The sequence below is a fragment of the Melanostigma gelatinosum genome (assembly GCF_949748355.1).
Source record: "Melanostigma gelatinosum genome assembly, chromosome: 9".
In the NCBI taxonomy this organism is placed as follows: Eukaryota; Metazoa; Chordata; class Actinopteri; order Perciformes; family Zoarcidae; genus Melanostigma; species Melanostigma gelatinosum.
The window spans coordinates 7002232-7027089 of NC_136642.1; the positions used below are offsets into that span (position 1 = coordinate 7002232).

At 41.6% G+C, this 24858-nt stretch overlaps 1 protein-coding gene across 1 annotated transcript in view; it reads left to right on the forward strand.

The window, feature by feature from the left end:
* Positions 1–24858, forward strand: part of myom3 (myomesin 3) — a 48133-nt gene that overhangs the window by 5321 nt on the left and 17954 nt on the right. Inside the window, exons 3-17 of the mRNA XM_079274761.1 lie at positions 1160–1264; positions 5571–5718; positions 6110–6267; positions 7301–7393; positions 7955–8043; positions 10715–10759; positions 12835–12975; positions 13061–13222; positions 15218–15359; positions 16519–16718; positions 17888–17941; positions 19948–20075; positions 23357–23540; positions 24153–24327; positions 24515–24636. Of these exons, the coding sequence (XP_079130887.1) occupies positions 1160–1264; positions 5571–5718; positions 6110–6267; positions 7301–7393; positions 7955–8043; positions 10715–10759; positions 12835–12975; positions 13061–13222; positions 15218–15359; positions 16519–16718; positions 17888–17941; positions 19948–20075; positions 23357–23540; positions 24153–24327; positions 24515–24636 (1946 nt within the window). The remainder of the gene's footprint in view (positions 1–1159; positions 1265–5570; positions 5719–6109; positions 6268–7300; positions 7394–7954; positions 8044–10714; positions 10760–12834; positions 12976–13060; positions 13223–15217; positions 15360–16518; positions 16719–17887; positions 17942–19947; positions 20076–23356; positions 23541–24152; positions 24328–24514; positions 24637–24858) is intronic.

Below are 24858 nucleotides of genomic sequence, written 5' to 3' on the forward strand. Positions count from 1 at the left end.
ATCCAAACACCCTTTGGCTCATAAACACCACATTGTCATCGTTTGCCTGTGTGTGCACATCAGTGGCTCCTGTTCCTCCTCATTATATAAGCTCCCTGTAGACAATAGCGTGTGTGTTTGTCCACCAGTGAGTAAAAGAGGAACACAGAGCGTGGCAGAAGCAGCTGATGGCGGCCACAACGTTTCTCGCTTGAGAGAAAACAGGTCATACGCTGCTCTGCTTGGGTGGCTGGATTCGACTTCCCACCGCCACCCACGGGAAGCAACTAGTAGATCAATCAGATAAAATACTTTAAAAGCGTTGAAAACATTGCAGGACGCGCTCCCGATAGAAAATGAGCTGAAGAGACTACGCACAGTTAATGCCCAGCAGCTGTGCAAGCACGGCCATTGTAACTGATGTCTTCTTAGTGCTCTCGGTTGAAATTACAATACATTCACATCTGAATCTTCAAATTCCATTGTAATATTTTTGGAAACACTGTAGAGTCGTATACCGAGCAGTGACAACTCTGCTGTGCCACACAATGGTCCACAGTTGGTGGCTTACCCCCGAGTTGCACAGACTGACGAGGGTATTCGTGCGGAACACTATATTGACATTGTATTTAAAAAATGGGTGTCTTGATGTCTTTCATGGATTCCCGCTCCTTTACAGTTTAGTTTTGCTCTGTTTGAGTTCGGTTTGTCAACGTTTACCTTCTTCACAACAGAAAGAGAGCAGATTAAAAAAAAAACGATATGAGATAAGAGTTGCCAGTTTTAAACAGAATCCCTGGAGTGCTCGATTAAATGAAAGCTGATGTATATAATGTTTGCCTACATCAACCGGAGCGCTCTCTTGATGTTTGGCCACATCTGCTGTTCAGACAGAGAAAAGGAGAACCACTGCTGCTTTCTAGTGGCAGAGGAGAATAATGGTCTGATGAACTTGAGATTGGATAATGTGCCGTAAACCATGACAAAATGAATATGCATGCTAATGTGAACACTCAATCCTTCCGTCAACAGAATAAATAACTGTGAATGATGACAAGAGAAACTATCTTCTTTTTGTTACTTCTTCTTTCACCTGTGCCATTTGATGATGTGCAAGATATATCGTGTTAATCAGGCTCTGCTTTATTTTCCATTATCCAACCGTCTCTGAATGCGACAGTGATGAGGAACCCTCCTACTCTGATTTATATCCCATCATCCCCGCTGACCTGATGTCCGTCAAGGAGATCCTGGACATGGACAACTTTCCGCGCCACAGGACATGGTGAGATTTAAGATCCGGCTCAACATATGGCAGACGTTTTTTGTTGATTATCAACAAGACTTGAGGGGTAGTTGATGTGGATAAAAGCCTCCACTATAGAGCGTGTAATTACGCTGGAGCATCAATTAAGAAATTGTTCAAGTGTACAATAAACAGGCACGGGTGTCTGTTTCACATCACACTGATGCATAAATCATAAAAATGTTTATGTTGCCATAAAGCAGACCTGCTCACTGACTTGCAACATTGCCGACAGTGGAGCGATACACGATGAGAAGTTAAAGGGGTAGATGCCACAGTATAAGCAGTATGGAAAAATCGTGTTGACAAATGTACAGTATATAATGTCTCACGGTATCGGGCTCCCTTAAAAAGGTGGAAGATCCGAGATTGGGAACATTTTTAGATTGCCTCTCAGCGGTTTTCAACACGTCGACAGTGGCTTACAGCTAACGGTGCTCATTACGCTAACAGTACAAACACGGCAAAAGTGCTGACAGAGTTAACAGTGTTCACCTTTATTACATCTTTACATACAAACTGGTCGTTTAATATTGTATTAATGTGCAGAGTGTTAAACGCAGATCCTTTAACAAGACTAATATGATGGTAATCGGGCTGTCCCAACAAAGATTCTTTGGTTGCGTCCTTTAATGTAGGGTATCTGGCGATACTGGGCCTGATCCGATACTTATATTTACAATGCAGCAGATGTTTTTCAGTTAGCTGAGGCGGACAAAAACAAAAGAGCCATTTGTATCTAATAAATACAAATTATAATCTGTGCATCTCTGCTAGAACTGTATAATAATGCAATAACATTTTCTAAAAAAATCGTATATATCCAATGTTTACAACAAACATGATCGTTAGTTGCAGTCCTATTCTAATAGCCTTCATCTGCAGCTCTAAGCTTGGGCACATTATTTCCAATCCTCACAGGGATTGGAGTACAAAATGGGCAACAACTGTAATGAGTGTCTTCCTCTCATGCTGATCCAAAGAATTGTAAGCAAGCCTCCACGTTCCTCCAGCAGACTTCCTTCCTGAACGATGTGATGCGCTTGTCATAAAATCCTGCCTCTCCATCAGTAGTCACCACCACATCCTCTCTCTCTCCACTTTATTCGAGAAAATTGACTGCACATGAGCTCGTATTCCAACAGAGGGTCTCGATAAACATTGGATATCCGGGCTTTTTCTTCACTTGAATCCGTCAGTAAAAGGCCAGCTGTGGACTTCTCCAATCATTTGCTGTCTCACAGATCTCAATAAGCCTCGACAATTCAGTCACACAGTGGGAACCTTTGTTTTTTTGCATCGCCAGGGAAGAAGAAGGAGCTTCACATCCTATTGGAGGAAAGCCGATTAGCCTAATGGTTGAGCAGATAATCAATCTGCAACTATTTTGATAATCTACTAATTGTTAAGTCATTCTTTGAGCAAAAATGCCAAATATTTTCTGGTTCTAGTTTCTCAAACGTGTGAATTTGCTGCTCATCACAGGGAACTGAATATCAGTCGGTCAGATAAAAAACACGTCATTTGAAGACATCACTTTGGGCAGTAGTTTGGGCACATTTTTTTACTCTTTCATATTTCTGAAATTGTACAGACCAATTGCATAAATAGATAAATCCTAATAAATAAATAAATAAATAGCAGATTGATGGGTAATTAAATCATTATTAGTTGTAGCCCTTAAAGAAAATTGTAAAGATGATCAACTCACAAATCACAAACATCAAACTCTAAAAACAATTTGATAATCCAGGATATATAAATGATGTGAAATGTACCAGACAGAAGAAGTCAGCACGTGGCTGGAAGGTGGACCTAATTTCCTGCCAGTACAGAAAGTCATTAACTTATTCGTGAATCAGAATCTGAGAGGATTTTGTTGATGACGTGTATGAGCCATCTTTTACTTTTCAAGTGTGTTATGATCATGTTGCGAGGACAGGATTACTGCTCAGCTGCTATGAAGAGGATGTCATATATCTAAAAATAGGTCCCAGAATAAGGAGGTTTAGGTCACCGAGAACATGAAGCGAAGGGATGGTCGCCTCTTTACTCTTCTCTAATCCGTCCAGAAATTAAATTGGACTTGCTGTGTCAAAAACAATGTATGAAGACTTCTGTATCAATGCTAAACATACATAACTAATACAAATCCAGCCATGTAAGGACGCTTTGACTGGCAACAGTAATTAGATGGATGGACAAAGGTGCCAATGGAAAAAATGTGTGTGTGTGGGGGGGGGGGGGAGTCATTGAGGGTGCAATCTTATCACACCCTCTTGAAAGACAAAACACATCTGACAGTGATGAGCCTCAGCTGCAGCGATGTGGCCCTGCCAACTTGGCATCTCCTTAGGTGCCCTCTCCCATGCCACCACCACGACCCTCCATCTCATCATCAATCTTTTCCCCCCTCAGAAGCGCTAAGACTAATAAGGATGGATATTTTAGGATGGAGGCCGGAAATCTAGTAATGCCGGAGATGATTGACTCCTCCCAGGATGAGAGAGGAAGGATGGAAGGATGAAGTTGAAAGCTTTCGGGGATTGGCAGACAATTTCTGAAAGGGGCCTGAGTGTTTTTAAAGATGCTGGAGCATGACATTTGTTTTGATTTGTGTGGAAATGAATGCGCTAGATCGTTGTGTGTTGGCAAGTGTGGCTCCAATTGTACATTTCCATGTGACTCACATAATGGTTTCTCCACTATCATCTCCCCGTGGTAACGGGGTAACATGTAAATTATGCAGCTGACTCATACATGCCTGGTTTGTCTTGGCAGGAGGGGTTTGCTCTTGTTCGCACCAATAAGCAATATTGAAATTCCCCTTTTGAGCAATAATCAAGCCATAAAACCTCTCATACCCACTGACTTTGTGTGTTGCAGTGGTTCATTCCCTCAAGGCTTAAAATCTCTGAGCCCACAGAGATTATAAATACCGTCAAGCACACACTAAACGTCCAAAAGTCAAAACCATCTTTCTAAACGCCTTGGAGGATCGAACCGTTGACCTTCTGGTTTTGTTTGACAGGCTTTACAATGAGCTCAGAGTGCAGGTTCAACAGCCATGGTTCACTGTGCTGCATAACGACCCCAATATAATGAACACGTAAATCAAAAGCAAGACTTGAACCACAGTCCTGTTACCACAGTTGCCCTACTTACTATGCCACTTAGCTGCCCGTACAAAGAAAGATAAAGAAAAAAGAAAATGTGTTTCCTGAGTGAATAGATCACAACCACCCGCCATCTCCTGACAACCAACCTGATGAAAGGCACGTAAAGGATGCCACACAGGCGGCGACACAGCAACCATTTCAACTATGCCCAACTGAAGGAGTCCTGGAGAGGCACACGTACTCATGTGAGAGATTTTTAGAGTACCAGCAACGCATCTCTTCACAGTGATGTGAATCCGCAGTGGCAGCAGGGCTCATAAAAGACCAACTTCTAAAAAAAAAAAATAACTTTAAACATGTGCAAGAATGGTGCTCATGTGAAATGACACGTAGGTTTAAATGCAGCAGCAAACCACCGGCCTCATCCCTCAGCCGTTTAAGCGGCAAACTGCCAAATATCATAAAACTAGCATTTGTGTGCAAATGGACTGGGACAAAAAGAAACGTTTACGTGCCAAAAGAAATCAATGTGAAATAGCTGTTTTGTTTCTCTCAGCGGTCGATCCATGTCGTTTCAAACCGTGTTCAAGCCTTTGTCTGAATTGCTGTTTCTACTCTTGTCACCTCCTCTGATGGAGGTCTGAATTGCTTTGACAACCTACACTCAAAATATTCAGACGAGGCAAATTACTTCCCGTCTAGTCTCGGTTGAAAATATGTCGTGCAGCTGAAAATAAAACTTCAAATGTGCGTATTTACATACTTATTGCGATTGTTCACCAGTATTATGGATGAATTGGTCTTTTGAATATTGCTTTTCAACAAGTCTGCAGCAATCTATGTTTTTTTGCATCGGCTTTCTGTATTCACCACCCGTATTAGAAGAAGAAGAAACATTCCTTTATTCGTCCCACAGTGGGGAAATTATTCTCTGCATTTGACCCATCCCTGTGTATATAGGGAGCAGTTGGCTGCCAATGACAGGCGCCCGGAGAGCAGTTAGGGGTACAGTGTCTTGCTCAGGGACACTTCAACAAAGGACACGGTGCAGCCGAGGATCAAACCGGTGACCTTTCGGTTGGCGGACAACCCTCTCTACCCAGTCGTCCCTAATCAGTCCTGAATATATTTTAAAAACTGTGTTCCACTGTGCTGTGCTCCACCAGGGAAATCCTGACGGAAACTCTGGCTGAAGAGCATCACAGAGACAAGTGGACCATGTTTGGGAACGAGGCTGAGAAGGTGGAGCTAGACGTGATCAGGAACCAGCGTGTGCTACGCACACGCGTCGACACGATGGCCATTCGCAAGCAGGTGAAACTCCAGTTTTGGTCTACGGAATAACAAGGACTGCCTTGTACTTTGTCAACACAATACTATTCATATTATTCATCATGTTCTCAACCATGCAACATCAAAGTTTAATCGTTAGCTGTATTTTCTATTAGGTCTCAGTGATATGTAGTTGAGAACAATTGATTTAAAATGGAATATAACTTGCACTTTGCAGGATTGGTGCATTCACTTTCAGGATGGAAACTTAACCACAAAATCATCATTGTCATGATGTCTTTGCAATTTTATCAGCTTCTGTTCTGCCGGACTAATGGAGCGGCGAACGCTTGCAGTAAAAAAAAGTCTAGTTAAGGAATACATAATATAGTTATCAGTACATTACAGTGCTTTTCCTCCATCTGTGCTGCAGGCAGAAAAGAAGGCATCCGCCCACATGGAGTACCTGGAGCGTCTGAGTCAGAAGGCCCCGGACTTTCCAATCCCCTTAAGGGCTCACACTGTCTGGGAGGGTATGACGGTCACACTCTCCTGTACCGTCCAGGGCTGTCCACCCCCGAAGGTCACATGGTAAGAACTTCTGTCTTTGCTGCACTCCATTCTTTTGGCCTCCGGTAATTATTTTTCCAGCAGTTTCTGTTGAAGTCTATTGCTTGGGTCGTACTGCAAACCGGTGTCATTTCAATTTCGTTTCTCGCTTGGTTGGAAGGGCTGAGAGGAGAAAAGGTATCACGGCCCAAAGTTACAGTTTTCAGTGGACCACTACATAAAATGTATGATGCTGTGCAGTCCTGATACGTATATCTTCCTTTGACATTGTATTTGAGCTGACTAAATCAGTCGATTAATCGCTCGGTCAACCTGCAAAAATCTAACTGACAACTAATTTGATGAATGACCATTTAAGTCATTTTATAACTTCTTGATTGTGAAATGCTGCTGTTTTTATATAATTTAAATAATTTAAATATAATTCCTTTTTGAACTGGCAAGACAAATTTAAACAAACAACTGGAAGATGCCCCTTTTGATTGTAAGAAATTCAGATTTACACTCCAACACCATTTTCTGACCTTTTATAGACTTCATCGGAAAAATATAAATAAATAAAACGAAATAGTTTTTAGTTGCTGTCCTGCATCGTGTCATCAATTCATGGCTCATCCATGATATCACAGATAAATACTGGTGAGTGTGTCATGTGACCATGAGAGGAATAGTGTTAGATGTAAGGAGGTATAGGTTAGGTTATACGCCTGTACATGCAAATGATTGAATGGAAAATAAGACTCAGTCATGAAAACAAGTCCTAACACTACATACCTGATCCCTGACTTGAATATGGCCCTCTGTATAAATATGAAATGATCTGTGTTAATTCAGGCAACGTTCCTAACTGTCGACCTTGATACTTGAGCTGCTGTGAGACTAGCTGATGAATAGACTGCGTGTGCTCAGTATTCATGAACTGGCTGAGATCCAAGATGACTTGAAGCTTGTGGGTTACACCATCCCATATGGGACCCATCAGGCCCAATCAGCTGCCCGAAAAAACCCCGAAACTTTTAACACACTCACATCGATTTCTAACTTCCTGCCTCAGGTTTAAGGATGGTGTGCCACTGAGAATGTCTGACCAGCCATGGAATTACAGTCTTCAACAAAGATTTGGTCTCAACTCACTGGAGATCAGAAGGTAGGTCACTAGCTCAAATCCCTAATTAAGGAGGCAAAGCTCTACGCAGGAAGATAATGAGGCAGAGGCGAGTAAGATGGGGCATGTGTGGATAGCACAACCTTGCTTTTGATTTATTTAGAATATAATTGACAATTAAAAAAGGTGCAAGATCTGCAAGGCTCTTAACATGTCGACGGGTCATAGATAACGGTGCTAACAGCATCATACTCTGCTCAGGTAGACATTACTCCACCATGTCTGTTGGTTGCTGCTATATTATGTTCAGAGTGTTCAATGCAGCTCCTTTAAGAAACGCAGGTTAGGAAAGGTTGACGTCATGAGACATAATGTGACTGTCAAACTGAGAAATTAACGATGGGGCTAAATTGCGAGTCTGCTCCATTCACTAACTTCAAAGAACGAAGAGAGCCAATTAAGTTTAGTAAGGCACCACATGTGGTATTTGGGATTAATATAACGGCAATCAAAATACTGCTAAAAGATGTGCAACGAAAGCACAGAGCTGTAATCCGACAGACACATTTTCATCTCAGCTCTGGGTACATTGTATATCCTCAGGTGCTCTCCTGCTGATGCTGGCGAGTATAAAGTGATAGCCAAGAGTCCCCTGGGCGAAGCTATGACATTTGGAACACTTCTGGTGAACTGTGAGTAGTTTTCTGTCTCATATCAGCTCCACCCTGCTGTAAATCCATTATATATATATAATACAAAGATGGGTTACAATACGATGACTGAAACACAAGAGCTCTGTCGCAGGCTCTAACCCGGTTATGGGTCACTGATAGTGATATTAGTGATATTAAAGGCCCTATAACCAGTCCAAATAGCATGAGTGCAGGGATATGAAGGTTTTTCCAAAGTGGTGAACACACAACTTTAAAAACATACACTGGTCAGTAACTGCATTTGGCTCAACTTTCCATTAAAACTCCACACACAACTACTGAAAAACTATAAATATTGATGATACTGCCCCCTCGTGTCTTTGTTGACAAATCTTGACATATTTTCAAGTGTAAACAGAAAACAAAGCCTTTTTTTTTACATAAACAGTAATATGTTGCATTTGAGGCCATTATGAATATATCTTCCTATTCGTAAAATCATTACTAGATGATTAAATGGTCTGTTTGTGATTAATATATATATTTTATGAAAAACACCTGGATAACATTGATAGTGTGGGTACAATTATGTATTATTCCAGAATATCAACACGAGTTGATATTTGTAAATCTATGTAACAGAATCAAGAAATACTCAACAAAACATTTTTAACAAGGGTCGATTTGATGTCACTTACTTCATTTCATATAAAAATGTGATTTGCACACCTAAACATTGCATTATAGCCGTTTTGAACATCATTTTTCCAACTCGGTGCGAAGACAGTAAAATCTCTGTGAAACGATTAAGCTTCGCCAGACAAGCTTTACAGAAAAGCTTTACAGAAAAGCTTCAGAAAAGCTTTACAGACTGGGTTCACGAAGGAAGAACTGAACAGCAAGACGATCAAGAGCCCTCACTGAATAATATACAACAAGCCCAAAGGAGCAACACAGCACAGAGAGCAAAACAAAACACGCGTGTGTACTAGTACTCACCGGCATTCACAATTCAACAACAATGTTGACGAAAGTTCAACATTTGAGAGACGCAGCTGCGTGCAATCTTGTGAAAATCGAATGCCAGTATTAAAAAACATGAATTAATGAAGCTTACGCTCAAGTTGACGTCAGCCCGTGTTGGAGTTGAACCTTGCCAGGATATCCGCCCTTGCAGGTAATCAGGTCTCTCGTCGAGGCCCTTCGGTGAGAGGATGTAGAAACAATTGAAGAAATGAATATTTCTCGACAGTACATTCCCACCAGTCTTTGTCCCAGTGCCATCACACGTCAGCGCTTTTAACTTGTGAAGTAAGGATGTGAGAGACGATGTATCGAAACAATATGTCAAAGCCTCCGAGCGGCCTGTGGTTGACGGGAAACACCTGCCGAACGTCAGCCACAGGTAGCCGCTGATGAGTCAGTCAGCTCCGGTGGGCAGCAACTAACTCCACCTCTTTTTGCACACCGCTCGAGCCGAATTGTTCCCAAATTGTTGCTTCCACATCCGGTCTCCCAACTGCTAGTGAAGACCTTTAGCAATGACAAGAAGGTCAATTAAATTAGAAGTTAGTTAGTTGGCCAGATGCCTTATATTCAATGTGTGGCAATTGTTCAGGCTGTCAAAACAAACTGAATTAATTATGAGTGGTGTGTCACAATCTGCACGGTTTTGGTAAACAATTTCCAAATATTGTACTAGGGAATAAAATGTGAGTATTACTTTATTGTAACATCGATTATGTGTCAGCCTTCAACAAGGCCAATACGCATGACAGATCACAAATTGATTAATTGACCAAATATATTGATATTATATATGCTGGCCAATGAATAACCAGAAATTGCAGTAAAGGAATGTCAAAACTATCGGTGATTGAGGTAATTTAGAAATTGTTTGCCCACCAAATGGACAGTTTTTTCAATTTTAAAATGTCCTGCTTATGAGGCTACATATCTAAGTCGCAGTTGTAAAATCTCATAATCATATTTAAGTATCAGGAATGTTTGATGTAATGACTTTAAGTTTGAAACATAGTTATATGAATCGGTAGGCTGTTATCAGATTTTGAAACTTTCAAATATTAATATTTTAACAACCTCAGAAATCACCATCTTTGCCCATTTTGACCACATATCCCCATCTTCCTAATACCTCCAAACTTGTCCTTGCCCGAGTCAGATACATGTTCTTTCTTTCTAAGAACAGTGTCGTTTTATATCCCCGTTATTAGAGTTTCTATATACATTTGATATTTGAATGACAATCCGCACCAGAAAATGATGAGAAGAACAGATCTCATTGCAAAACTCATGCATTATGAATTATAAAGAGGACAGCGCGTGTGGTGACTGATGCCTTACAGCATCGTGGCAGAAAGATTTACATTGGTGATTTCTCTTTACGTCTTTTGAATGACCTGCTCGGTGCCTGGCAGTAAAGCGCCCTAATGTTGAAGATCGTTTATGGTCAGGGCTTTAACGATGCACTTCAAGGCCTCTATATTTCACCCGCTTTCTTCGGTTGTTAAAAATAGGTTAAAGGGAATATTAGATGTGACTTGCATAAATGTGGCGTTGCCAGGTTTGATAAATCTGCCGTGTCTCGTTTCACAACATCTGTCTCTGTTTCTGTCTCCATCTCTGACCCTCGCTGGCGCTCTCCAATCTGTCCCGCTCTGCCGCTCCGCTGCCGCCCTGTGCGATGCAGCATATCTTGGAGCATTGGCTGGTTCAGAGCGCTCGAAGACCTCCGGTAAGTTTCACGCCAGGGCCTAATGAAAAGTGTCCCCTTTCATTTTCTCCACCACCCTTTGAAGTTCTTCCGCCCTCCACCAGTGAACGGGGGGGAGGGAGGGCTGGGTGAGCTTTGAAGACTGTGACGCAACCCTCTGCTCCGCTGTGCATACTGCACCTCACGATAAAGATATGGACGCATTGAAAGGGAGCAGTGCGTTGACGCTGTTTGTTTGTCATGGGAGTTTATGTTTCTGTGTGGGTGTGCGGGCCATGTCAGACTACAGTTGCTGCAGGGATAGAAAGGCATGCTTCCAAATGAGCAAAAGCGACAGTACCGTATATTTAATTTCAGGGACAGCATGTGATTTATTCCGTTTTGCTCCAAGCTGCATCTTATATTGGCTTGTTGCACTCTTTGGCCTAGATTACTCTCCACCATGCTTGGGGGATCGTGACATTTTTAACCTGTACCTGCACATATGCTCAGTATCTGATCAGGGTAGCTGTTCATAAGAGCAAGATGATCCGATTTTCTGTGGAATTTAAGTTCGTATGTTTTTTGTTATTATCAATTCAGACAATTTTGTATCACGATACCTCGATATATGATTTCATCCCCGTATGATTCCACTCCATTGCCCAGCCCTGCACTTTTAAAATGAAGCTTGCTTAGCCATAATAGACCCTCTCATCCAAGAGTGCAAAGAGACAAAGGACAGTGAGGCGAGGCATCCATGGAGGAAAAAAAAAAGACGACGGCAGAAAAGGCTGAAGATGTGACGTTTTTGTTCAGTGAACAATTCCTGACACGTTATTCCTCCAGCTGCCATTCTCTCGCTTGTCAAAGCACTGAAGTACAATACAATCTGGAAGTGAGAGAGAGTGTCTGTGACATGTTTCTTATAACGATATAGTTCTGCTTAGTCGTCCAGAATGCAGGTATGTGCGTAGCTTCATCAGAAGAAAAACCACCGCTTGGATCTTTATATGGTTGACTTTACTTTGGCAGTTGTGCCTCCCTAATTTCAAAGTAATATGCCTCCCAAACTGTAGGTCATTCTCTTATCTCTTAAGAGCATAGACCGGATATAAAACCTTCACCCATTGGTTTGTGCGCAGCAGTTTTGAAGCCTCAAGTTTGACATTTTGGCCATCGCCATCTTGTTTTTTTTTTACAACCATTTAACGGAATTAACCATATTTGTGGAGTGTTGATGGCGTGGTAGAGATTCTGTATATGGCTCGAGCCTCGCCCTAAAGCACACCCTGCTTTATCGTCTATTTTCCTCTAAATAGGACCATCATTTACGAAATGAACATCGTGCTATTATAGAAGACTAAAAACTAGCGATTGAGACCATAAACGCATGTTCACAATGTTTACTGAGGTAATAAATCAATTGAGAACTTTCTCATAGACTTCCATACAATCTGACTTCTTTTTCCAGCCAAAGTTTGGCACTCTGATGATCATTAGAGAGAATGCAAGTTTAGGGCACTTTTCGCATGGGCCTCACTTTTCAGAAGCAGAGGTAGCCGCCTGCTTAAGACCCTCTTGGTTGCTTTGTTTGGTTTCATTCTCTGCCACTAGTGAGAGAAACTGAGGAAGATAGAGTGTGTTAATGTTAGCTTGCAGAGAACAATGAAAAACTGAGCACAAACCATGGTACAGAGACATTTTTTGACCCGGTTTGGTAAAAACAGTCGAGATGATGGAGTGTGCTTTTATTTGTTATCTTCAGGAATAAGCATCTGTATTCCTGCTCACAACTCCTGAACATCCTCGGCTCCCTGATCCCTCTCCTCCTTACCTGTCATGGTTCTTTCCTTTGTAGCGGTCCAAAGGAGGTCTTTGCACTTTTAATATATGTGGTGTTTTTTCAGCAATAAGTCTGTATCTGGAGTGGACCTACATTTCAATATTCATGTTATCTTTGCCCAAGTCCAGTGAGAAAGCAAATGCATATTGATGAAAAGTTCTTCCCTCTGCTTCCTTTTTCTTCCACAACCCTTCTCTTTACTTTTCTTCTTACTGACTCTTTCCCTTTATCTTTTACCGTGTCACCCCCCCCCCCCCCCCCCTTCCCCTAGCCTTCAAGCATGAGCAAGAAGCCCAGTTTGGCAACATCTTCCTCCCGACATGGGTGACAGAGGGTGACAGCCTCACCCTGCAATGTACCTTCACCTCTGATCTGCTGCCCTTCCAGCAGGACGTCACCTGGTTCAGAGATGGTATGAACCGTTAAAGACGTCAGATGTTTGACAACTTAGATGCGTGCTCGAGGTTTGTCAGTTATTTTTCAGATTCATTCTCTAGGCATCCAGCTGCATCCGTCGAGCAATGTGGACATCAAGACAGTGGAAGACAAGGCCTCCATCACTTTAAAGGCCGCACACAAGGAACATGAAGGTGTTTACACTGCCCGACTGAGGACCTGGGATGAAACGCAGGATCACAGTGCTTTCGTTTATGTCGAAGGTGAGGAACAAACAAGAAAGTGTAAATGCTGTTCCTGTTTCTTTGATCCTTTATCATGTCATTTGTTTTGAAATGAGTAATTATTATGTTGTTTGTCAAACATCAGGTTCTTTTTATTAATATCAAAATATGTTGGTATTCGTTGCGTTTCACAATGAAATGTTGAAGATGTTGAGGGTAAAGTTTGAATCTTTAACCGATATATAATAGTTTGGCAGAATAATCGTAACATAAGGTATGCTCACAAGCTTTGTCCATGCATGGCTATCATGAAGACAATGCGATGGTTGAAAGTCCTGGAGGAGGCTAGAAGTGGATCTTATTTTGCTGAGATTGTTTTGAGGAAATGTTCAAAAATAAGGTTTAAAAATGAATCAAAGCAGGAACTGTAGAACGAGCTGATCTACCAACAGATGCCTGTCTAATTTCAATACCTCTCATCATTTTTTTATTTTTTTTGGTGCGAAAAAAAGCTGTGTAGTGTAGTGTGATCACAGACATCCTGAAACAACTCCTTTAAAGATGTTCTGTATGAAGATTGCATCTGTCCCGGGCAGCCCTTTACATAGCTGTCACATCAGAAACCCCTCTAATAATGATGTCTCTAAACAGCCTGCCATCCTACGACTCAAATGAAATATATTTGCTGTTTGAGAAACCTGACAAATGCTTTCGGAGTGACCTCGAGACCCTTGCATACCAAAATGCCTGTGTGTTTTTTAGAGGGTGGAGTCATCATTTGTTGTCCCAAACTGGATAAATGGTGTTTTGATTGAAACCGTCACTCAAAAACACTATTTGCATTCACCAGATTTTGTGTCTACTTTCATTTCCTGTCAGCAAACTTCCCTGATTCATACAGGGGAATTGCACCATCAATCAAGCTGTTCTGCTGCAGAGGGCTTGTTAACTTTGTTCGGTGAAACTATATTTTCTTCACAGGCTGCTATTTTCTCTCGTACATTGTTTGCCGCATGGAAAAATCCCAGAGAAACACCCCCACTTGACTCATCAAACATTTGAAATGTATCCGGGCAGCTCTGCGAAGAGGCTTGGCATCTTTCGATATAATACAAGTGCTTACTCATGTATGCATTGCACCTTAACAGCCGCAATCACAGTAGAATGTGCACTGAATCATTCATGAACTTGGTGTGCGCGTACACACAAATCTTACTCGTCCAAACACACACATGTACGCCGACACTTTTATGTAAAAATGAATCTTCATGCAAAGCTCCCTTAGAATCTTGGCTCAGGTCTCTCTCTCTCTCTCTCTCTCGCTCTCTCTCTCTCTCTCCTCTCTCTCTCGCTCTCTCGTATTAAGGAGCTTCTTTAGAGCTGCAAGTACTAATTAGTGAATCAGCAAACTGTCCTGCTTGTGGCTTTTCTCCTTCATTCATCCATCATATCTGCATTACAAATAGGCAGCACAGGCGAGCAAAAACAAATGAGAGAGGAGGAAAAGGGAGGGTGAGGATGCTAATTAAAAACAGGAAAGAGGTGAGCTTGATGTTGGCTTGAGTCTTTTGTTGAAAAAGGCATCTATCCCAGCCTCAAGAAAAGGTTTGGGAACACATCGAGTCGCTTCAATCCGCTGAGCATAGTTTCCTCATTAAATGTTTCTGCCTTCTCTCGATGGCCTCACATCCACTGGTTGTAATTCTATAGAATATGTTGAGTAACATATGTTAACATGTTACTTCCTTCAAGCCTTAGCCATCACTTTTTAAATAATACATAGCCATAAGCTACAACTCCTTAACACCAAAATGGCATTTTCCTCTCTTGCATGTTTCACATCACTTTTCTCTCTGCCACTCGCTTCTTTTTGCCGATTTACAATTTCAGACTCGTATCCATCTCCTATTTGTGTAATTCCTCACTTTGCTTTTATTCCGTGCAACGTCATTTTTTCTTTTTGCTCCAGTCTCTCCATCTGCTTTCTTGGTTGTTTTCTGCTCTGACTGACTCTCTCTCCCCCTCATGCTGCAGATGCCTCAGCTGCAGTGCTGGGAGGCCCCGCTTCTCCTCTGGCTGTCCAGGTATCTGATGTCAACAAGGACTACGTCTTCCTCACCTGGCAGCCACCCAGTGCTGATGGAGCCTCACCTGTGGAGGGTTATCATGTGGAAAGGTGAGTGAGCCTGAATTTCTGAATTCTTTTCACCTCTTTTCTTCACTTCTCTGGCAACTACGTTTGATTGTCGAGCTAGTTTTGAAGCTTTCAAATAGTCGTGTGATTGCGAACTTTCGATAACACAAACCATCTATTAACCAGCGTCGGCTTCTAGAAAATGAATGACAATACTTCATAATCATAATGATCATCATTAGCAACGACTGAAGAGATTCATTGTCAAGTAATTCGACGAGTATTTTCTCCACTACCCAATTAAACATTTGGTGTATAAAATGAACAAACATTGTGCCCAATGAATGCCCAAGCTGACATAGAAAGAATATAAAATTCAGTTAGCCAAAGATGTTTACTTTGCTGTCACATTAGACAAAGAAAAGCTACAAACGGTCGCCTTGCTCTGCATGCTGCTGTGGAGGAAATTAGATGAGGGCAGATAAAGATGGCCAGTGTTGTATCCATTTGGCAGCGTTCACGTGAGATGGATGGTATACATGGTAATTATCAGCCCTCAACACCATGTTAACAGCAGAGTCAAAGACTCCCGCAGGAGAACAGGTGCTGCACCTATCACTAACACCAATCAATCAATCAGGATTGATCCTGTACGTGTGTGTACGTGTGTGTACGTGTGTGTGTGTGTGTGAAAATCTCTTCATTTGTGCATTTGTATGTGCGACTTTGCCAAATGAAAGTCAAGCTTGTATGTTTGCAGATGTGTTTTTGTGTTCCTGCATACCTTCTTTCTTCAGTGTAGAAGACTTCTGAATGTTTTGGGGGTTTTGGGCGAGGAGAGGATAGCGTAACATACCTAGTTCCCTAGCAACCTCCTTATGGTTAGAAAACTGAACTCTTTCCTGTCTTTGTTTTTTTTGCACGTTGCAACAGTTTGTTATGGATGTTATATAATCTGAGCTCGCATTCTGCTTCAAAAGGCAGTTTGTTTCTGTGTTTGGAGGCCCATTATTCTTCCAGTGTCGGTTTCTGGTCACAATTATGGGTCTAGGATATTTACTGACTTAGATGTGTGTTTAAATGCTTTAAAATAGTTTCCATAATGTTACACCCTGCATACTGAACGTAACATTATGTGTTTTGTTCTTTGTTTACCTCTTATTTAAATGTCTTTCTTACTCTCTCTTTCTCTCTCTCTCAGATATGACCTCCGTCAGGGTGAGTGGGTGCGCTGCAATGTGCATATTCAGAAAAGTTGCCACTACCCGATGTTTGGGCTGAAAGAAGGGACTCTGTACCAGTTCAGAGTTCGTGCTGTTAACCAGGCTGGAGTAGGACGCCCCTCCAAGGCTACCGAGCCCGTCCTCACTGCAGACCCCCTGGAACACACCAGGATCATGGGTACCACATTACACACTCTGACCGTCTGAATGTGGCATGTCACAACACCACAAGTAGATGAACACAAATTGGTGACAAATTTAAAGGAAAAAAGCATGAATTAATAGCATGAATCATTATTAAATCAATATGCTGGTCATGACATTTCCTCTCAAGAAGTTGAGAGTCATCATCTAGTAGCCACGTAGGCTTTTCAATCAGACAAGCTATTAAAAACAGAGGCGTGCTGAGCTTATGTCCCACACCGTGTACCAGATTCCTTATCAAATGTGAGTGAAATAAGTAGCGGTCACACAACTCCCCCCCCCCCCCCCCCCCCCTGTTATGTTACATTACAAGATGCAGTTTCTATTTTGAATGCTTGTACCCAATTATTTATTCATGAGCTCAATTGAGAGGATAAATAAACACATGGTGCAGTAAAAGTGCAGCATGGCCTGCTGGTAATCCCAAAATTCTGATTACGCGATCGCCTCAGCTGACGATGCCTATTGCAATCTTATTATCAGCGACGCCTTATTTATTCACGTTTTTCCCTTTAATTTGTCACCCATTTGCATCTGCTACCACAAAGAGCTTCAGCCATGTGTCAACCACTCGATCCAGCTGTTAAATCGCCTCATCTGCCTCAGTTGCTGTGTTTACGCCTGCAAACTATCAGCACCGCCAGAGAAAACAGATGTGTGCAGATGCGGATCTCATTTTATAAAGCTTCAAGGTTCTTGCAGATGTCACAGCGACAGCTTCTTCGCGTCCTTTTATCCTGAAAAAAAGCGAAATGTGTTTAAGGTTGTGTTAAATACTTCACACAGTGGAGGGGTGATGGAGAGAGATGTCTTGTGGATCACTGAGCGTGTGCGGCTGTGAGTGTGTGTCTGTTAGAGGCAGGACAGATGGGCTCTGGTCCGGCGCTGTGGATCGTTAACCACAGATGAAGGACAGGCAGAAGGTTGACTTGCCTCCAGCCTGCTGCCCATCCTTCCGTGTCCCCCTCCCTCTCATCTCTTTGTGTCCGTCTCTGGCTCTCTCACCGGTGGCTGCTCCTCTAACATTAGCACTAATAGTGTTATCACGGCCTCTCGTATAACTTCATTACACTGATACGAGGTCCCTCGTGATTCCCTCTGCCCTCAACCGATCTCCCTTTCTGTCTCCCCCCCGTTTCTCAGTGGTCAAAGTAGACAGAGGGAGGACGGTCACCATTACCAAAGATGAACTCGAAGGTGAGAATGCCGTATTTTTATTTCACCCCGTATAATTTACTCATAAAAAGAACATTTTCACTGAACATTTGCGCCTGTGATTTGAGATATCATCTATATTTTACTGGCACACAGGGTGCTGCCTCCTCGCCTTCAGGCTGCCTCGGGCTCATGGCTAAATGCATCTTCATATTATATTTAACAACGAGCTGCAGTAATTGTATGGCTGAGGCAATGAGCGTTCCCCCCCATTTGCAGAAGTGAAAAGAATGAACAATCCCTGGTGGTATGCACATGATGGCCCGAGGAAGTGTGAATGCCTGTGAAGAGGACTGCTAACCTTGGCAATATAACTCAAAGACAGAGATGAAGGGAGAGGAGGAGGAGGAATATGTTTTCGACGAGGCAACAAGAAAATAAATGTAGCAAAGACAGTGCATTCATGCTTTCTTTATCCTGTTCTTTAATGGAGCAGAAAGTATGTATGTGTGTGTGTGAAACAAAGAGAGAAAGCATGCATGCGTGTGTGTTTGTGTGCAGCTTTAAATCCAAGTTATCAGATGACAGAGAGAGAAATTTACATTCAAGCAAATACACATTTTAAATACTTTTTTAAAATCGACCAAATACCAGGGGTGTCGACTCGAGTCACGTGACTTGGACTCGAGGCAGGTACGAGTCACAAATGTTATGAATTTAGACTTGACTGAATGAAAAATGACTCAAAACTCGACTTGGATTCTAACGCCAATGACTCACGACTTCGCTTGAGCTTCAGCCTATTGACTTGCAAATACTTGATACCTTTCCCCAAAAGCCCAAATATTAAAAAGTGAACGCGATTTAATCCCATGGAAACAGTGAGGTTGACTCCGTCCAAAGCTGAAAATTGAGCCTATACCTGAAGCTAAAACGTTTATTCCTTGTTTATCTTGTTAAATCAGTACAGGAACCTAAGAATGACAAGATGTGGATTTATGGGGAGCTGTTTGCTGGACCTATTTATTCATGCAAAGCTACGCTAATCGTATCCTGGCTCCATCTTTATACTTAACATACAGACACAAGAGTGGTATCGATCTTTTCATCTGACACCCAACAAGAAATACCCAAACTTTCAAACTATTCCTAAATAATTAAATATTATGTAAAATACTAAATACAACTTTAACGTGTCAAAAAGAAAGATTATTTCAGAACAATTACTACTTGCATGTTTCAAAGACTTTGTTTGTGTTATTTCAGGCTTCATTCCAGTTACATTTTGGCCCTAAATATCTCTTTATATATATATTTCTTTAGCTACATGTTTAGAATCATTGTCCTGCTGTGTGTCCTAAAATAAAAATGTGCTATGAGTCGTACACTGTTCACCCAACTTGGATGTGAACATCCACCTCACCCTAAAAACATCAGCACTTTAACCTCATAGTCGTGGTTTCATTTCAAAGGTGCTTGAGTGCAGAGCTACTACACAGAACAATATTACTGCACACACACACACACACACACACACACACACACACACACAGGCTTGCTACTTCTACCCCTTCTGATACACAATCTATATTTCTACCAGATCAGCTTCTTTCATTTTACTGCACTCTCTTTGCTCTGGAGTTCCTCTCTGATCCAGCCTGCAGCTCTGTAACTCAGGGGATACAAACAAAGACTTACAAAAAGACAGATGGGCACAAAAACGCAAGACTTTTGATGAAATCTGAACGCCTCCATTTTCCCTGAATCACTTGGAGAGTCATTGAAAGTGTGCTGACTCAACCCATTTGACTGTATGTTATCCGATATATTTGGAATGGAGGGGAAATTTGGTGCAGGAAGATAAATCTCACCCATTGTGTGCCTGCCTGACTCAAATCCAAAAGAGAAAGCATTACATTTCCTGAATATTTTTGATTAAAAACAGTATAAAAAAAAAACAGCCAGCACTTTGTGGACTCTCACTGAATTTGTTCTAACTTTTTTTTCTTTGTCCACCTCCTCCTCCTCTTCCTGTCTTTGCTCTGCAGGTCAGGTCAAAGCTCCTTTCCCTCCCACCAATGTCCACGCCTGTGAGGTGAGCGACACCTACGTGGTGCTGAGCTGGACCGAGCCTGAACCCAGAGGCAGGGAGCCACTCACCTTCTTCGTGGAGCGGGTCAGTCTATACACACACACACACACACACACACACACACATGTTCATATTACAGTAACTCTGGAGATCTTGGTTGATGACAGTTGTCCCCTTACCCTTCACCTAAACATAACCCCTGTCCTCCGAATGCACAACTTGCTGAAACTGGCTTAAAATAGGTCATAGGTCATTTTTCTGACAGAAGTTGATCATAATATTGTTGTTTTATTGTACTTACGTTTGGGAGAGCAGTGAAGGTTTTGAAAGCTGGTGCATTCAAGGAAGCAAAGAAATCTGATATTTGGAAGTAATGTTTTATCTTTGAACTGTGTTGTAATGGAGAACTTTGGTGATTTGTCATTAAAAAAAAGGTTTCTTCCGAAGCTCAGATCCTGCTGCCTAATAGGGCAAAGTTGATTTTTATTTTTAAAGATTCACATAAAAGTTTAAGGCTCTCTTTGCCAAACTATGCAGCAATATGTCTGTGAAGGTTCAGTCATTGAGGTAATGCAATGTCTGGAGAAAGGGATGATGAAAATCACTGGTCTGGAGTGTTGATTGAAGACGTTTTATTATTCATCGAAAATGCTTCTTCAGTTTCTCTTCAGGTCTGAAAAAGCCATTAAAGGTCAAACTTCATAAAATCCACTGAAGTATTTTTTGACTGCAAAACATCACACCATTGACTATGGCGGTTTTCCCTCTCAAAATCGTTTTTGCGTCTCAGCAAGTTCATCTTCATACCATAATTAAATAAACAGAAACCAATGGCTGCCTTGAAGGTGGGAAATTATTCTAATAGAATGTATTATAACTGTGAAAATTGGGCAACAGTTGTGTAATATATACAGGATTTTTGAATTGAAAGCAGGTCAGATGGTTTTATGTGATGTTGGGTTGCTTGTAGTGACAAACCAACAGATTTTTCACCGAAATCTGTAGTTTCTCTCATCTTTAGGAGGTGTTTTAGTATCTTTCAACTCATTGTTTTGGCTTACGTCAAATTTTTAATGTCAGTCTCACCGTTCTCATTGTCACCTTTTCCAGCAGCAACAGCAGACAGCTGTTACCTGCCCAACAGGTGTTCACTCGTGAACATAATGAAGCATTTGACCTCTAAAAAGCCGTATATTTCCCTCAGGAGTTGGTGGAGAGTAAAACAGAGCTAAAAGGAGAGTGAATATTGGACATTTGTCAGGTTCCCAGACACACGACTTAAAATTAATGCTAGTATTGCTCCATATTTGCTGGACTGTTTGCTAGCAATTTGCCCCGAGTAGCCCCTTAAAGGTACAGTGTGTAGCATTTATGGGAATCTGTTGGCAGAAATGTAATATAATAATATTATGTCTGTTTTATTACCTGAAAATAAGAATCTTTGTGTTTTCCTTAGCTTAGAATGAGCCTATCTTCAAAACAACAAAACCCTGGCTCAAGGGCCTTTCTTGTTTTTATGTCAGCCCTCGAAGTTCAACCTCAGCGCTAGCTGCTGCCAGATACACTGGACCTTTAAAGAAGTGATGAGCAGGAAAATGGAGCTTGTTTGTCTTCATTAGTACAGAAAACAAGAAAGCACACACACAAAGAGTATGAATATATTCAAACTCTAACCACCTTTGTAATTAGTAATATACGTCCACTGAGCACAAGGACCAATTTTCTTGCATCATCAGTTCCTCCATTCACTTGCTGGGTTTTGGCCGTCTGTTGCTGGAGCGTGAGCCAAATTAACAGCAGGCTCCTGACCGCAGCACTAATTAAAGAGACACGAGGAGGAAACACGCACACTTCTTCCACTGTGTCAGTTTAAGTGGGAATTTGTGGACTCATTAAAAGTGAGCAGACCTTGATGTTGCTTGCCTTTTGTTTGGTTTCCTGGCTTTCATACTTTCTAACTCGTGATTTAAAACTATCTGGGATCTAAAGTTTTGGTTTCAAATAAGTCAAAAGTGAATTATATGTTTAATGTATGGAGCACTGTTTTACTCTTGATGATGCATGTCTATAAAAGAAACAGCTTAAATAAGATTTTTCTAAATTCTGTGTTTTAAAAAATGCTAAAATAACATTTTCATCCAACATATGAAAGTGTCGGGGCTGACCTGTTGATTACAACAATAAAGGGCTTCAGCTTTCCAATACCAACCCATACACCCAGCAGCTTCTACAGCTCAAATAATCAGAAAACTCCCACAGGAAATAGATTTTTATTGGACTTTTGCAAGTTGCAGTGGTAATAAAACTGTCAAATCTGTCAAAGACACCTGAAATTACTAAATTCTGCTGCTTCACTGCTTATATAATGAGGTTAACATTCAAATATCCCCTTCGCCGGCCCCTTGAGCAAACACTGTATAATCCCTGATCTCTTTAATGTACCCTTTTGTTCGGTTTTCTTCTTCAAACAGGGAGCTAGAGAAGGAAATAATGGTAACTCTGAGGAGGATAACAGAAACGTAAACGCAGACTAAGTAGAGAAGGTTAGTGTCAACTAGCATCATTAGCTGAAACGATTAATTGACAAAGAAGAAGAAAGATGTCAATATGAGCCAGTGGTCCACAATTTACCTATGTCCATCTGTCTTTTTGTCTACATCTTGGCATAATATCTCTTTTTTTTTCTCCATCTGGGGGATTTGTTAACATCTTGTAAGATCATCTGTTGTTTGCCTTTCTGAAACTGAAGATGCCTTTCTCTGCCAATTACACCAGACTGCTGATCTTTATTTCTCTTTGCTCTTGTCTGCAATATGAGTGATTTACTACAAAACGAAAATAATCGCCAGTTAAAGGCGGAGGCATTTCCGTTGCCTCTAAACGGCTCTCAAACATGGCGTCGGCTGAGCCGGCTAAAGGTGCTAACAGCGCTAACAGCGCTAAAAAGTGCTGACGGCGCTATAACAGTGTTTATCTGAAGGGGAACCGGAGGATGGGCGCTACACTACACTTCCGCTGCGACGTTATCAGTCTGTATGAGAGCAGTGCACAGCTGTGAGCTAAAGGTAGCTAGCCGGGCATGCTCACGTGCACGGACATGCACTAAAAGCATGTGTGGCCCGTCCCGCTATGTCAAAAAAAGCAATGAGAAGCTCATATATTTACAGAGCAAATAGTATTTTTTTGCTGCTATATTAATGCTTTGAATATAGATTTTTGCTGATGATGCAAAATCAGAATGAGTATTTGGCAGTCCTAGCAGGTCGAATCCTCCGACATCTCTGAAGGAGACTGAATAATGAACATGTCCTTGAGATAGATGTAGATAGTGCTTTGAAATTATCTTTGTGTCTTTTTTTGATCAGTCCCTGGCAGGGAAGAGCAGCTGGGAGCTGGCCAGTCTGGACATGGAGGTGAACTCTCCCAGGTTCTCAGTGTTTGACCTGTCCAAGGGCCAGCAGTACTGCTTCAGAGTGCGCTCCATCAACAAGTATGGAGTCAGCGACCCCTCTGAGCCGAGTGCACCGATCTCCTTGGGAAAGCCACAAGGTGAGAAATGTGCTATGTACGATATTGTAACCATCAATTACTCTGCCCGTGAAGGTCAATTGGATTTTGTAGTAGTGGGCTACTGTAGTTGTGCGAACATAGATCATCATAACAGATATAAAGTTCACCGATATTCTCTGGGGATTTGTGAACGTCCTGTAAGACCATCTGTCTGCTTGTGTAGCTGCACACTCAGGATCACAATTTGCACAGTTAAACATTGGGTGTATTTCTTAACATATAAGCAGTAATGTTGTTTCATTGGAGCTCATTTTAACTACTCTATATACTGATGGCAAGTTTTATTTTTAACAATGGCTCATATTGTGTTTGATGATCATAATCTATGTAATAATCAGAAAAGCAGCTGATAACTAGTTGTCAAATAGGGTGGTTAAAGAGCAATATTTATCTGTAAAATGACGAGGAATAGAAGTACCGGTATCATCAAATGGAAATACTTAAGTACAAGTACCTCAAAGTTGTAATTTCTGTGCATCTCTATGTAAGACTTAAAGTTATGTGGGAATTTTCCGAAATCAAAGGAAGAGTTGATTGAATTCTCTTTTATTGAACTTCCATTTGATGATTTAAGTTTCTGATATCCATCAGCGGTGCCAGCTCCACCTCACTCCGTCATGGCCATCAGAGACACGGACACCTCGGTGCTGCTCGTGTGGCAGGAGCCCAAAGAAAAGGACGACATCCTGGGCTACTACTTGTACTGCAGTGAAATTGGCGAACAAGACTGGAAGACTGTCAACAACAAGCCTGTTACCAAAACCAGGTAGTAGGGACAGATACGTTTAAACATTGTCTCATGTTTTATTGTCATGTCTCTGTCTAAACAGAAAAGATAAAGAATAGTTCCAGCAAAAAAAACAACAGTATAAATAAAGCTCGGTAATTACATGGAGCTAAAGGTGCAGTGGTTGATTCATCCTGCCTGAACTTCGTCCGTCTCATCTTCTCAGATTTACAGTTCATGGCCTCAAGAACCGAAAGGAATACGTGTTCAGGGTGAAGTCGGTGAGCGGAGCGGGAAACAGCAGCTATTCAGATGAGTCTCAGCCCATCCTCGTCAAAGCAGCCATTTGTAAGTGCACCCTCGAGGTCCCAAAATAGTGGACGTGAAATTTCTTTCAGGACACAACTAAAGGACATCCTCAAGTATTTTCTAACTTCTTAACTGATCAAGCAACACTTGCACAGGTTTATTTCACAGCAGGTAAGATTGAAATGTAGCATTTAAATGTATTTCTCTTCAAGGTTTTGTGCAGATTTGTTGTTCTTAGAGCTACACAACACTAACACGGCA